Source organism: Manduca sexta, chromosome 25, assembly GCF_014839805.1.
Source record: "Manduca sexta isolate Smith_Timp_Sample1 chromosome 25, JHU_Msex_v1.0, whole genome shotgun sequence".
Taxonomy (NCBI): domain Eukaryota; kingdom Metazoa; phylum Arthropoda; class Insecta; order Lepidoptera; family Sphingidae; genus Manduca; species Manduca sexta.
This window is the reverse complement of record NC_051139.1, coordinates 10,914,918-10,930,718: the sequence shown is the minus strand read 5'-3', so window position 1 is coordinate 10,930,718 and position 15,801 is coordinate 10,914,918. Positions and strand designations below refer to the sequence as shown.

General features: G+C 34.9%; 1 protein-coding gene across 4 annotated transcripts in view; it reads right to left on the bottom strand.

Moving 5' to 3' along the window:
• Positions 1-15,801, bottom strand: part of LOC115445442 — a 45,648-nt gene that overhangs the window by 10,132 nt on the left and 19,715 nt on the right. For 3 of the 4 annotated variants that reach the window (XM_037442896.1, XM_037442895.1, XM_030171712.2), the window contains 6 exons: positions 15,122-15,464; positions 13,109-13,267; positions 12,782-12,965; positions 7,980-8,126; positions 6,889-7,004; positions 5,226-5,400 (listed from right to left, as the gene is read on the bottom strand). In XM_037442896.1, the coding sequence (XP_037298793.1) occupies positions 5,226-5,400; positions 6,889-7,004; positions 7,980-8,126; positions 12,782-12,965; positions 13,109-13,267; positions 15,122-15,215 (875 nt within the window). In that variant the 5' untranslated portion in view covers positions 15,216-15,464. Of the gene's footprint in view, positions 1-5,225; positions 5,401-6,888; positions 7,005-7,979; positions 8,127-12,781; positions 12,966-13,108; positions 13,268-13,521; positions 13,606-15,121; positions 15,465-15,801 lie in introns of those variants that run through there. The other variant, XM_030171714.2, reaches the window with a different exon arrangement.

Genomic DNA, 15,801 nt, shown 5'->3' with positions numbered 1-15,801 from the left:
CGCATCCCGGGTTGCGAAAGTATGTTCAGCGAGAATATAATAATAAATAATAATATCAGCCCTGTATTATATACTGCTGAGCCCGGGCCTCCTCTACAACTGAGAGGGATTAGGCCTTAGTCCACCACGCTGGCCTAGTGCGGATTGGTAGACTTCACACACCTTCGAAATTCCTATAGAGAACTTCTCAGATGTGCAGGTTTCCTCACGATGTTTTCCTTCACCGTTAAAGCGAACGATAAATTCACTAATAATACACACATGATTTTAGAAAAGTCAGAGGTGTGTGCCCTTGGGATTTGAACCTGCTGACATTCGTCTCGGCAGTACGTTCCACACCCAACTAGGCTATCGCCGCTAAGTAAGCGAGAATGCTTAGTGCTAAGTAACCAATGCACGCTCAAACGTGGCGCCTATTTCGTCTAGAACGCTAAAATTGATCAAATATTATAACAACAGATATTTCCACTTGAAGTAATTCTGCAGTAAATGATGGGTATCTAAAATTGAGTACTTTTTAAAATGTTTATTTTCCGATTTTTTAAACTTGAATATCAGAAAAATATAAATGCTGTTGACATAAGTTGGATATATATGAAGAAAGAAAAAAATATAAGTACTGTCTTTTGATATATAAAATGTCAATTTTAAATCACAAATTTTGTGTCCGAAGATTATTGGATTATGGAATTTGAATTATGTCGCGCCTGCTAAAATAAATCTTAAAATGCAATCCAAAACCCACATTAACCATAGAGAGGCAAAAGACGTAACAAGAAAACGAAAAAGTACGGAAATCGAATGACCAAGACGATGCCCAAAGCGAGGGGAGGGGTGTCAACGGAAGGTCGTACGGAGAACGCACAGCATCTCCGTCTCCGAATACACAAAAAAAACTGGCGGCAGTAGTCCAACTTCTACCCAATTCGCTATTTTTTTTTCTATTCATCAATTTTATTCCACATTCGGTAGGTGTCACAAACGACAATCAACCAAAGCCGTGTTTTATTTACTACCTGTATCTATATGTAAATCCCAAGGAAATCATACTTAATTAAGCTACGTAAGCATATTTCAACCTGCCCTTACTTTTTAATTTTAATTCACACACAGTTAGCATTTTGACTAAGCCAGCGAAAGCTAAAACCTAAACACTGTAATATATTACTTTTACTACCCGACGATGTTATAATATGTTGATATCCAACTTCTGTACGAAACAAACTACCTTACCTCTGCGAGATATTTACAATCTATTTTAGAATATTAACTTTTTCCTAATCACCTATTCGTGGCTTGTTGAAGTTTATGTACTAAGCAGAGCGTACTTAAAGAAATATATAAGCATGTTTATCGTAGACAGAGAAACCCTATTATCCGAGAGATAATAGAATACACGCTTTCTTTGCAAAGCTTATAGTGGATATGTTTGCTCTAAATCTGAAAGCTGTGCGGCGGCCCTCGTGTGAACAACCTATCTATTAGTATGTTGTGGAAAGTATTGTAGTAAGATAGCGCTTTTATTTCTCTCAACGCCACTCTACGTGGATTTATCGCACAACTAGCACCATTTAAACAAGAAACTTTCAATTTATTAGATCTACGAATGAAAACAAACTAAGGATAACAGTTTAATAAATATGAAACGCCAGTAGTTTCTTCTCAAGTGATATAGTGTGATCATAAAATAAGTTTGAAGTAGTTCCGAGCATTTATTGTCTGGAGTGTTACAAGTGATTTTAAACTCGGCAATTTGTGCCGTGTTCAAGAGCAGTAAACGTACATTTTATGAAAATTATTAAAGAGTTGCGACACATTGTGGAATTGCACAACATACTTTATTTTATAAAACGCTGCGAAAGTGTGAAGTTCGTGGAAACATGAAAATATGAACGTTATATGTTTATGATCCTGAATGCCTCACAATGCATTGAATAAGTTTAAAAATATTTTGCACTTATAGCATGATATTTAAGAAACGAACCTTAATGTAAACCGATTATGAACAAAAGTATATATAACCATAACAAAAAATTATACCTAACATTTTATTATTATTGGAATTTCCACTTTGCAACTCATATCGTAGAGTAATGTATTATTTTCTTTTAGCCGAAAACACTCACGACAAATAGTGATATAATTCAGCATTAGACAAGTTATGCGAGGTGAAAGCGAAGTGTTTCGAGATGCTAAAGATAACGTTACACGGAACGGAACGTAGCACAAACAACTAGCGTACAACCACGTACAACGTGTTAAATTTATTCTGCTAGGCTTCTATAGAATTTCCAGGGCTATATTTTGGCAATGTTTATAGGTGTCCGTAGTTAGAAATTGTTACAGGAATACCACAAAATTCAGAGACAGAAGCGGCACACGAATAATATTAACTCTATCAATATATATGTACTACGTACTAGATTTGGCGTAACGAACATTGACTGTGATCTAGTGAATTGAACTGCAATCCATTCAAGCTGACTTTAGTATTGTCAATATTGACAGCTTGTGGTTGTGTACGGAGTGGCGCTCATGATATAAGATACTCGAGTCTAAGCGTAAACCTGGATTTGAATAAAAAATGTAAGTCAAATAAGTAAAATTATTTTTTGTTTAAGTGAATAAATAGATTATAACACAGGAAATTTTGGTTGCCATTTTACTTCAGATTTACAGATTATAAAACAAATACTTTATACGGACGTTCGTGTCTATAGAATATCCGGTAATGATTAACTCTGATTTTAGAAACATAAAATATAACATTAACTTTTTAGATCAGTAAAATTAACTAAACAGTTAAATTATTACATGTACAAAGTAATATATCTACTGATCACACGTTTTTGTTATAAAAGATATGCCTTTCTACTATGTCAGCTAAAATTGGATTTATTTACAAAAGAGCAAACGTGCATTCTTAAAATATCACCAATCTGGCAAAGTTGCAACCACACGCGACAGCACAAAACTCGAGTCACGCGGGTGGAAGCCAGATAGGCATGTTGGTCCTTTTATTCATTGAAACGATTGTTCCCGGCCTTTTCAAAATTCCAACCTGCGATTTTTATACGGGTGAATGATAAAAAAGTCGAATGAACGAAACCGTAACGAAATGCAGGAACGTTAAATTGTTTACTTCGTCATATTGGTCTTTATTCAATGTTATATCGAATATTATCAATAATAAAAATGTGTGAACGATGTAACTCAAAATAGCTCTCGAATAATAAACAGTGATCAATGCGGCTCATTCATGTATGGTCAGTGTTATCATTTCATTCAACACAATTACTGTCTCATTTATAATTGCAGGAAAATACACCGAATATTTTATTCTGTGTTACTTTTCAATGAGTTGGGAGAAATAAGAGCTATATTTACTTTAAATGCAGTCTACTTACATTATATGCAAAATATATAATATTCCTATAATTGATCTCCTCGGAAGTTGTTCGGAGGTTCGCCGAGGCCAATGAAATTATATTAGGTTTTAATGCCCAGCATAAGCTAGGACTCTAAAATTGTGTCCGAAAAATGGCAACAAGCTCGCTCTTCATTACAAGTGGAACCCCAGATTGTTGAGGAAATGTGGATGGTACACAACTTTGTCTGCCCTGAAAACGCGATATTTTGCCTGTACTAAAATAAGTACATAATATATTTTTTCAAGGTTGAAATCTCATCATACCATGCATGTTTCTTTTTTAACCACTTCCATTAATTATACAGAGACGCTTAAGATGTATGTTACGTGTATATTTCACAGAAAATAAAGGATAGCTCATTAAAAACACACATACGCGAAACACTCTTAAAATTTCAGATTATCTATTATATTGTGGACGCTGAGCGTACGAGTGCCCTATAGCGCGCAGGCTCCAATTAATTTATAAATTAATTATCTAATTTCGCTTTGAAAATTATATTTAAACGAGACTGACAGCTCTTGCGCCACGATAGCTTGACATTACAATCTTTGCTACAACTAGTTTTAATATCCATTTTAGCTTAATAGAAATGTGTAAAAGGGTAAACCACAGCTTTACAGTTCAGTTAGCGATATGCAAAACGTATGGAAATATTGCTATAATTGTTTAATTACTGGCTGCAATCACTTTTCAATAATTTTAGAACACAATGGATTAACTATCGGAAATGTGCACAACGAAAACTCTGCCATCTACTTGCACAATCTGAATCTTTAACCCTTTCAATAATTAGCATTGTTTTAACGTGTTCTTATTAAAAGGAGCGAATAATAACATTTAATTTGTTGATAATTTATTGTTCTATAACTGGACGTTTCCAAGATTCCATAGTTATATTAAAAGCGTCTAAAAATTGATAAACATTATAAAAACATACATAAGTATATGTACCAAAAGCATCTAGAAATGTCTCATAATGTAATTTGTATAAGCGACGATAGCCTAGATGTGTGTGGAACGGGCTGTCAAGACGAATGTCCGCAGGTTCAAATCCCAAGGGCACACACCTCTGACTTCTAAAAAATCATGTGTGTATTCTTTGTGAATTTATCGTTCGCTTTAACAGTGAAGGAAAACATCGTGAAGAAACCTGGACATCTGAGAAGTTCTCTATAGGAATTCCGAAGGTGTGTGAAGTCTACCAATCCGCACTAGGCCAGCGTGGTGGACTAAGGCCTAATCCCTCTCAGTAGTAGAGGAGGCCCGTGCTCAGCAGTGGGCAAGTATATAATACAGGGCTGATATTATTATTATTATAAATTTAATATTTTTGCTTCAATAACATCCAAACACCTGGTGCCCACCTAACATATTCTGGTCCTAAACTAAATTTTATAAGTTTTGTCACATAAAAAAATAAAATTAAAATCTATAGGTCAGGAATGCCTTCTTTCATCCACACTGTGGCACTTGTTTGGGTTTCGTGCTGCCACGTATATATGTATGTATGTATAGATCGATCGAGTTCCCTATAGTGGCTAAAATTTACGGGCTTTGTATAGGTAGGTAAAGGCTTTTTAGACTAACTCCTAAAAACAACTTATCTTGGCGGAGCCACGGACCAAAAGTACCTAATATACTTAATTGTATAAATAATAAAACGAACTCCAATAATTACGGGTATCATTCACAACTTCAGCCAGAATTATACTTTTACATACCTAAAGGTATTAAAAAAAATCACAATACGTTTAGCAACATAAATTTTATAATGAATAGAAATATACTCACTTTCTAGGAAGTAATATGGAAGTGAAGATGATTTTGACCCTTGTGTGAACTGAGTTGGTGGCGAAGAGGTACCTGCACCTCCTGTGAGGCGGGTACAGACCCGGATAACCGGGGCTCGCGAGAACACACGCTCCCGGACCGCGACACGACACATCTTGGTACAACCAGTCACAATCTGCCAACAAATATTAGTTTCAGCGGAATCTCAAAACTTCGCAGAGACAATATAAATCACCGACCTAAGTTTTCTTCCCTGGTATTTTAAAATTTTCTGCAATAGTGGTTGATAAATCACAGGAGTTCAAAATAGAAATTTTCTCATGACTACAAAATGTAAACAAATTTTTGGTTAAAAGGTTTTATATTTTTTTAGAATAGCTGATATTTAAAGATTAAAATGCTATCAGTGAGCACAAGTGAAACAATATTTTCAAGTTTGCATAATAGATAAAATAATAATCAGTGTTATTATTGTCTATAGAATATTGCAAGGGTATTAAATGCAGCTTTGTTTCAACAAAATAAAAGCAATAAGCGTCTGTGCTATATAACTGATTGTTAATTTATCCGTTGAGTTATCTGACAGTTATTGTTTTTATTTTCAACATGGATTAATTCAGCTTTTCCAATAAGTGGTCCATTATATATAAAACTTGCTGCACTAACACATATTTATACATATAAACTTACGAGCTTCTGCTCATGGCTTCGCCCGCATGAAAGTTTTAAAGGGAGAAAATTTCCGCTATATATTTTCCCGGGGCAAAAAGCAGTATTATATTAGGATTGTCTAATATTTTATCTCTTTCTATAGACCGATATGTGATTCTTACAGCATAGTAGTTCCTTGAACATCACAACAACTAAAAAGTTATTATAAAAAAAATATTGAACATAAAACCTACAAAAGTTTCAATATATTAAAAAGGGACTGGCTTACACGCAGAGTACAGTATCGGACTAAAGCATGTCTACATTTAGGTAATAATTATAAGCCAAGTTGTGACGAGGGTCACACCAACGTCGGCTACACTTGTGTTACTCAACTTGGAGATCTTACGGGGCTTTCCGAGACAGTTGCGCTGAAATACGATTGGATTTCTTGTCCATGTGACATACTTTTCAAAATATTAACGTTTATTTTCGTGAAAGTAACGTCAGGTGTTCTTGACAAAGAAATATATTGACCACAGAGCGAATTATTCATCTCCTTATTTTTCTACAGTTTGTTTCATAAGATACTTGAACAATTTATTTTAGTCAAATTGTAACAGTAAGTAAGGATATGAAATAAATTGATTAGTATTTATTACAATTTTAAAAGCCATAAAATAGTAATGTTTTGAATATACGGTCACGACTTTCACCCCAAATAGACAAGCAGCGGTGCATGTATTGTACCTACTACGGATCGCAAAGTTTTATTTCATAAATAATACTATAGTATTATTTATGAAATATCATTTTTTGTCGAAATAATATATTATTTCGACAAAAAATGTAGTCTTGTGCAATTAGTATTTTTTTTTTAGAAATCGCGGGTTGCGTATGAGTTTAACGAACCCATTCTAATCGTTCGTTACCAATGTAATCATCAGTGATTATTATCCATTAATTCATTCCTTCAATGAATCACTATTCATGTTGAGAGAATATGACTTACCCGTGTGTGGTATTCTCGAGCCGCCTTTCGGATGAAAGCCCACGCCTTGCGTATTGCTCAAAGACGTAAAGCTGAAGAATGCTAGGAATTGCGATCTCACCGTCCTCTCGGTTATTCTGTTAACAAAATATTGTGCTTCCGTTATGTACATATGTAAATTGTCGTGGATATATAACCTACTTATGAAATTACTTATTGAAATTATGGTGCAAAATTGTGATTTGATTATTTATTCTATAACTTTCATTCTTCACATTGTCCTACTTTTAGAATCCACCACCGCAACAAAATTGAAACTACAATATAAAATGATCAATCTGCCATTATGTTGAACGAGTTGACAGAACAAACGGTTGCTGTTGAAACGTCGGGACCTCTTTATGTTTGCAATCGTGAACGAGCTCATGAAATCAAGCAATTCAGTGTCGTCAGCTGACATGAGCATTAGCGGCACTAGCAGCCGCGTCCGCACAGCTCGTAGCGTCCGACCGGCCACAATTCCGAATCGAGCATTACCGGTTCCGCAGTGACGACCTTTTGTTCCGATTGCCGAGTCCCGCTCTCCAACGGAACTCGCGTTTCCGAACCGAACTGCAAATGGAGATAAATTCTGAAATGCTCCACGCGGCCGCAGAACGCAGCACTATCCGGAAATAATGCTCATTTGAATGCCTGCCGTTCCCATTAGCGAACGAAAATGTAATTAATTATTGTTAATTTTGTCCGGATTCATTACCACCGCTAAATGACAGGCCCCGATGGGCCCTAATGCTTCGCGTTTTGACACCATCAACGCATAATGATGCTCTTTAGACATCATTTTGCGACGTATTACTAATATTATGCGAATTTTAAGGTAGCCTTAGCGCAATTTTGAGCATAATTATAATTTCCTCTCAATATTGGAGGATTAAACCGTCAATAGCCAAGTTCATCCTTAATATTCAAAAAAGGAATTATATGAGTCAGGAATTATTATGAGATAATAAAAATCAGTGAAAAATCATTTTTCACTTGATAAGATTCTACATTCAGTAGAGTTCTGCAGCATCAAGAACCTAGAAATAATTAAAAATTATCATTATACGTACTTAAACTCAAGCATGGAAGCTCCGTGGTCAGCAAACAGGACGACTGGAGGCGTATATCGCTCGTTGGCGCCGCACAATCGCGTCTCCACGGCGCCGTCCGTCCGCACTGCGCTTGCGCTGCCTAGCTGTATCCATCCTCCTACACAACTACACAGAGGATATACTTCTATGTATGGCATTGATTTTGGAATATCTTATCACAAAATATTGAAATAAAAAAAGGCCTAATACATCGAAAATTTATTTATATGAAACCACGGCAAATTATAATTCCTTATAAATTATGAGATATACTGGTCACTGGGTTGTACTCGCGAAGTGGCCACGTGTAACCTTTTCTCCAAATAATGGATGCACCATGAGTTTATCGAAAAAAATTGCCTATACCTATTTTAATCCAGAAATGATATCCAAACAATAGCTTATGCGTGAATATTTAACAATTTATAATATTTAGTAAACTCGTGATAATGATAGTATCTCCTTCAAAATAGTTTATGCCCCATCTTTTCTATTATTTACCAGCTATACGTAGTAGGCGTAATAATTATATTTCGAATATATAATTCCGGGTGGAATTTGACGAATAAGAACCGCGGTTTTAATTACATGTACAGAACTCGTACGAATCATTTCTTAGAACTCCGCCCTTTCACATGGAGCAAATAGATTCTGTGGGAACAAAGTCGTCTGTACAATCTAATAAACAATTGCGGTTCCCACTTGCAAGCAATTTAGTATAGGTAAAAGCGTTTTAATATGACATTAGTAAATTCCTGCTATTTGTAACTAGGGACACAGGACAGGGCAGAGTTTAGCAGAAATTAGTAAACAAGGGGCTATAAATTAAATCGATGTCCCAGAAATCAGATTTATATTAGCTTATTTGGTCATATTACTATCCGGTAATTAATTTAATGTTACGTTACTGAGATACTTTGCTTTACACTGCGAATAAAAAAATAATATATTTATGAAAATTATATTACACATAATTATTCAAGATCATTTTACGTTACATTAATAAATGAAACCCCATATATACTTTACCTTTGCTAACATTGGTCAAAATTCATCCATGAATAACAAATATTTTCGCTAAAATCACTGTTTTACATTTTCCATTTTTGTTTTAATTTTGTACATATTTTAGTGCGAATATAGTGTGTCCGTTAATATATTTCTAACTAAAAATGTGATGTTGCCACTTGCCGCTTTAGTAGTACGGGTGTGGTATTCGGTATTCGTTATTTACACTTTTTTATTTAACATATAAGTACCGTTCGAGTAACTTATTGTAAACTGTTTTTCAGGAAATCAAGTATATCGTTTCATAACATAATGTCAAAATGGCACTGTATACGAAAGATAAAGAAAAATCGATAAAAAAATCGGTCCGTCAACAAAAACTAATTAAGCAGTAAAACATAAGAAATCTCTACCATTTCCCAGAATAAAAGCCTCGTAGTGTGTTGTGTATTTTCCGAGATAAATCATTGTTGCCCACATATTGTTAAACTCAGACTGTGTGGCTTTCACCAAAATTGATTTTTGCGTTAGATCCCATGGAACGTTTAACTTTTGTCATTATAAATAGAACAATGTAGTAGCTACATATATTTAAATGAAAGTTTATAAATATAACTTGTCTCTCCTTTGTACCACAAACCGTACTTTAAACACATTACTAAATTTAAAGTCTTGCACATTTACGTTTACAGCAAAAATCAAACCACCGTTGCAAAACCAAAAAAATATTTATATTGACTCGACGAAACAGACCGAGGTCAAAGCTAAACCGGGACCAACAGCAGCGTCTGTGACCGCAACTTTATAAACATTGCCAAACTAAATTATGTACATATTATATGCAAGGGCACGGAAGTAAAACATTTTTATACGAAATTTGTATCCCAAATATCTGCTCGACATATGTAAGCCTGTTCGGATTTTATCATGAAAAATCTGAATCCCGCTAAGTGATAGTATTTGTTTAGTGAAGTGAGCTGCGTTTAAATATTCAGATGTCATTAAAATTAGTGTTAATCCTTTCCTTATGAATTAGGGTCTGTGGATTACTTGGTTACATTGTTCAAATGTCATGATTGCTAATATAATTGTGAAAATTCTGAAGGTAATAACTAAGCGTTTGCAGTTTAGCTTATCTACAACTGCAGCACATAGTCTGGTATTATCCTCTTTATCTACTAAATCAAGACGCTTTATGTATGACATCAATAAATTCTAGCGCAATCTACCACACTTTGAACTAGCTCGTCATTCGAGACAATTTATTTCATCTTATTCTTTTCTTTAACTAACTGCACTAAAAAACTCCTTACTATTAAGATAAAATTTAGGCATGAAATAATAGCTTTGATATATTATATTCAACGGCATGGGCGAAGTTTTTAAGACAAAGATTTATAGACCGTTTTGCGTTCACGTTTTATTGAAAATTTTAAACCTAAAACAGCCGAGACCTACGTAAATCAGGGCGAAATTGAATGAAAGTCTGCGGACATTACACCTTGACCTAGTTAACGGTAAGGCTTTAGAGAAAACCGTGGCAAATTCTTTGGAATTCATATGAGTTAAGAATAAAACCGTCCCGATACTTTAAATGTTATATTAATTAATCATCCCATCGATATCAATTTAAATTTTAAACATAATGAAATTTATATCAGTTGTCAAGTTCGTCATATAAAGGTAACGATAGAGATATGATTTTTTTTGGAAACTTGTCCTTTTCTGTCTAAAACGTAACGATATATAATTTATTTTGTAAAAATGTCCTTTTCCATCTACAATCAGCCATATAGGTAGCTGAACAAATTCAAAACTTCAAATCGATTATACACTGTTGTGTTCTTACCAACATTTGCTTATTCTTCTCAAAAATATAATAAGATACATTGACTTTACTTCACCCAAAATCGTTTTAATTAAGCTTAACGTATGTGTGCGATTTGAAGTTTTGTATTTATTCAACTACTTATGTGCTTGACTGTTCATAGGCATGCAACATGTTTTAAAAATAACAAGCATAGGTATGTATATAACAAAGTACATTCAAATAGATACGAAATATATAATATATACGTTTGCACGTTAACTTGGCCAGTTTCCGTATTTTTTACAACTTAAGAGAAACTTACAACTAGTTCCATTTAACATTGGAATATTTGTTTCAGAACTTCCATAAAACCCCGAACTTTGCTCTTTATACTATGCAACTAAATACCTACGAAACATTATGAAGTCTTGGAGTGCACTACCAAACTCCGATACATTTAAGTCCACAACATATTGTGGAGTCCTTGTTATGCTAGGATAATGTATAATCTTTATAATAAATTACAAGCGTTTGCTTACGGTCCTTCTCCGAAAGTCTATTTTCGGATAAAAAGTAGAATACAGTATTCATAGGAAAAATACAATTTTCTGTTACTAAAAAATATTTTCAGAATTGGATATTAGTTCTGGGGAGTATCATCTTTATTTATTTTTGGTCATAAATTTGATAGATGGCTAAGTTATATTATTTATTATAACATTCAACAGGTATAATCATTATTTTGACCCCACAAAAACAGAAACAAAACACAATACAGAAACCTGTGAAATATAAAACAGGTTTAAAGAATAAAGCTTTGAGTATAACTATAAAAACACGCAAAATGAACAGCTTGTCCGAGTTGGCCGTTCGAAATACTCAATTTGACGGCACATTGATCATAGCTGACTGTGTGTGACAACTCGGCCCGTCACACCCAATACTTTATATCCGATATTTCTTTGAAATATTTTTTGTTGTATTAGCATTTTTATTATGAGATGCTTCGATGGGTATTTCATGTTCCTGGCTGAATATTAAATGCTACAGAATTTTGAATATGGAATTCTGCAATTTGTTAACTTATTTATGTCTTACTTTAAATTAAAGACCAATTTTTGGAAGCTCACGAACGCCCCATACTCTGCCTTGTATTCCCATTCCATTCTGAAAAGATAAGCTATACCTATGTTTAATTCATGAATATTTCATCCCAAATCGTTGATGTCTCATCCTCTTTCACTGGCCGTCCTGAGTCGAGGTTCGTAACCCATTAGTGGGTGGCCCTCAGCATGGACATTTAATTTTTCAAGGGTTGCTAGCGCCTAAAGCGTTCCCCACAAGTCCGGTGTGTGTGCATAAGCCGAACCTAGTCAGACTAACAAACGTAAGTCATGAAAAAAAAATGATTTAGATGAATGAACACTTGATGGTGATCAATTCCCGTCAATTAATCCACTGAGTCATCTAACAACTATGTAGCATAATAATTAAAAATGTTTCTTTAAAACGTACGATTATAATCTACCAGTATTTACGAAGAAAAATTTGGACCAAAATAATTTATCAAGCTCAATATTCTCTCGAACGGACAAAAAGTGATCCACATTAATTTGTGCAATTATGTTGTACACTCATTCGTGTCTGTATAATTTTGTATAATATAAATATATACTATGGCGGTTTCTACGTCGCATCAGAATGTAGTAGACTCTCCAAATAAAAAACCCGATAGATAAATTATTGTATTTTTACAAAACGTTTAAATTAAAAAACGAATAATAAAAAGGGAAATTCTGTTGATCCCTAAAATAACACTTAAGCTATAGTCATTTAATATGTATATTGTTCCCTTTGTTATCTCTGGTGATGTTGGAATTCCTGGATTGTGGTGACCACTTACATAGCTAAAGGCACAATTTGTTCGCAAGCCCAGAGTAATAAAATTAAAAGTATTACTTACCTAGAACCATTAAATCTCCCGACCGAAACAAGCCTGTACAGTTGTATCTCCACTCGCTGCCCAGCATCCGGCTGAAGGAAGTACGAGCAAGAGCTCGGACCTTCGATGGACGGCGACTTAATCTGGCCAAATGTCTTTCCTGACTTTGATTTGAGCACCCTTGAATCTATTGTTATGTTGCACACTAAAACAAAAGAGTGTTTAGATAAATAGACCATGTAAGCAATATACTATACATTTCGAGTATATTTATACATTTCGAAGTATAATATCGAAAAGTATAATATACTCAGATCTGCTATCAAGATATTTATCAATTATACGTACTGTTAGCACAATACTGCTCGAGGCCGCACTGTGCGCAGCGTGCGGGCGCCACCTCGCCGCAGGGGCAGGCGCCGTCGCGCACGCAGCACGCGCATTCCTCGCCCACGCCGCCGGGACACGCGCAACCGCTCGACGACTGCGTCCAAAGATCCACTTGACCTGAAGAATGACGTCTTTCGAAGCCACACGGCATAAGATAAAACATACAAACCATTCATATAAGCTACTTATACGATGGATTTTGCGTGTCACCTCAGTGCGACAAGGTGACGACTTAACAGTATAATATACCCCAAAACAATGCTCTTAGTCTATTTACTATTTTCAAGTTTTATTTAACACAAATTGGCGTATAATTCTTCGTATTCTAACAATGGGACTAGAAGTTTAGCAACAACAATCTCCTAACCTACCTTCGTTTACGGCAATTATTAACGCGTACGGGTTTCCAGTTCCTCATTAGCAGGGATTCTCTAGTAATTATATTCTTAGCAGCACTAGAAAAACAGTTGATTTTCAGAATAATATTAAAATTAAAAAAGAAATCCAATCGGACTCTACAGGGTTTTATGGTTTTACATGAAATGACTGCCGCATATGGCGGCAGTTTCACAAATATCAACCTATTGCCAGACGTTATGGTGCAGTCGACCTGCAATTTGGGAATCTAGCAGATTATAGTTACTGTTGGCGTATTCAGACTTATATAGGCCTTACACAATTATTATGAGTAAAGAGAATTAACTATGCTGAGAGCTATAAGATTACCCGCAAACTTTTTGTCACAATGGACAAAACAGTATATTTCTATAGATATTATTGGCTACTGTATTGTCGTGTTACCCGAGAGCACACTCCCATACACGTCCCTTTCATTCGAGCTGTCGATAAAAATATCTGTAACATAAAATCACCGACGAGCGGTAGATCTTATTGTATAGGAAGAGTATAAAATACTCTATTATTAATATACCTTGGCCACAAATTTTATGATTTATCTTTTCTTTTATTGTTATCGCGGGCATGGCATAATGGCTTCCTGCACCCCATGTTAAGTGAAGAGATGCCCAAAAACATAAGAATGGCAAGAGGTAAACATCTGTCTATATACGGCAAAGGTATAAGTTATTGAAACCCATATTAATAACCTTGTAACATGAAATCTCACAATGAAATAATAAATAGAATATTTGTTTACGCTCTCTGAAATGTTCACTCTCGCTACAGAATAAATATCTCATATATACGAGTAAGAATTGTAATCCATTATTACACGTTCTGTGGTTTACCCTTACACACACGACGAATGGATAACGAATACTTTAATTACTACTTAAATTCCAGTTCAATAGTTATCGGTACAGAATATCGGAAAACAGTTTCAATAACAAGGAATATTAAGTTAATTAAATATCACACTATTATCCGATGTGGTGGATTACACCTCAGTCGCAGTAAATGAAAAGGTAAATTCAGAAGCAAAAGTTTGCAAATATACCCACATTTTACATTTCGCAGTAAATCAAATTGAAGACAATGCTTTTTAAGCGATAATATTCTGCCAGTGGGGAAAGTAGTATCGGTAAATATAAATCAAAAGTTGTAAGTCCCCGCGTGCCTGATTAATTGGCGCAATTCGGGTTCGAAGTATTGCCTAAATCAATTATTCAAGGTTTTTATGGGACCTATAATCTACAGATTTTACGTGCCATAGATTAATATTATTAGTGGAGACTAACTGCTACTGTTCGCCATGATTTCGATGTACTTTTGCTAGGAATGTTGGACATAAAAATTAAACAGTGGAAAAATTGGTTACTCCTACGCACACTTTGTTTTAAGATTGGTCTCGCATCATGGTTTTTGAACAAGTAAAAAGTAAAGTTTTTTTTAGGTATTCATTCAATAAAACCCTATTGAAATCAGTTCCACTAATACAAACACTAATTGACAACATGCACCTTTTTAGAAGTCTGTTAAGAATAAAAATGTGTTGTACAATGTAGTACATACTGCTACCGTCAAGGAAGATGGGTGTCCAGGCGATCTGCGCGGAAACAGTGAGGCTCGCGGCGGCCAGCAGCAGCAGCGATAGCGCGCCGCGCATGGTGCGCGCGGGCAGTCACCGCGCCCGACCCGCCCCCCGCCCGCGCCGCCTTCTCATTTGCACCCTCACCCCCTAACACCCCGCGAACAAATCACTACCCGCCAAACGCACTCCTCTTCGCATCATTGCACAGATACTGTAAAGTCGTTTTACTGTTATTTCACTACGGAGCTAGTTTATTGCGGTTTTATTACAAATCTCTGCGGTCTTCCTTTTTCTGCTTGATTGAGTTTCGGCTCGCCGTGCTGTCTGTAACAAAACAATTTTCCTCATTTGGTGTTTCTAGAATTTATTTGCCTGGTACAAATAACGAAACTTTAGTCTGCCAAGTTAAGTATTTTTTTAAATTGTACGAACTTTGTCTTTTTAAAGTATATTTTAGTTTTACTTGTATAATACTTCTTAGACTTACTTATGTAGGTATATAATAACTATATTATACTGTGTATATTACATGTAGCGGTATTCATAAATTTCTGTCTCTTTTAAAGCCAAAACAATATATATATATATATATATATATATATATATATATATATATATATATATATATATATATATATATATATATAATACAATAGTATAT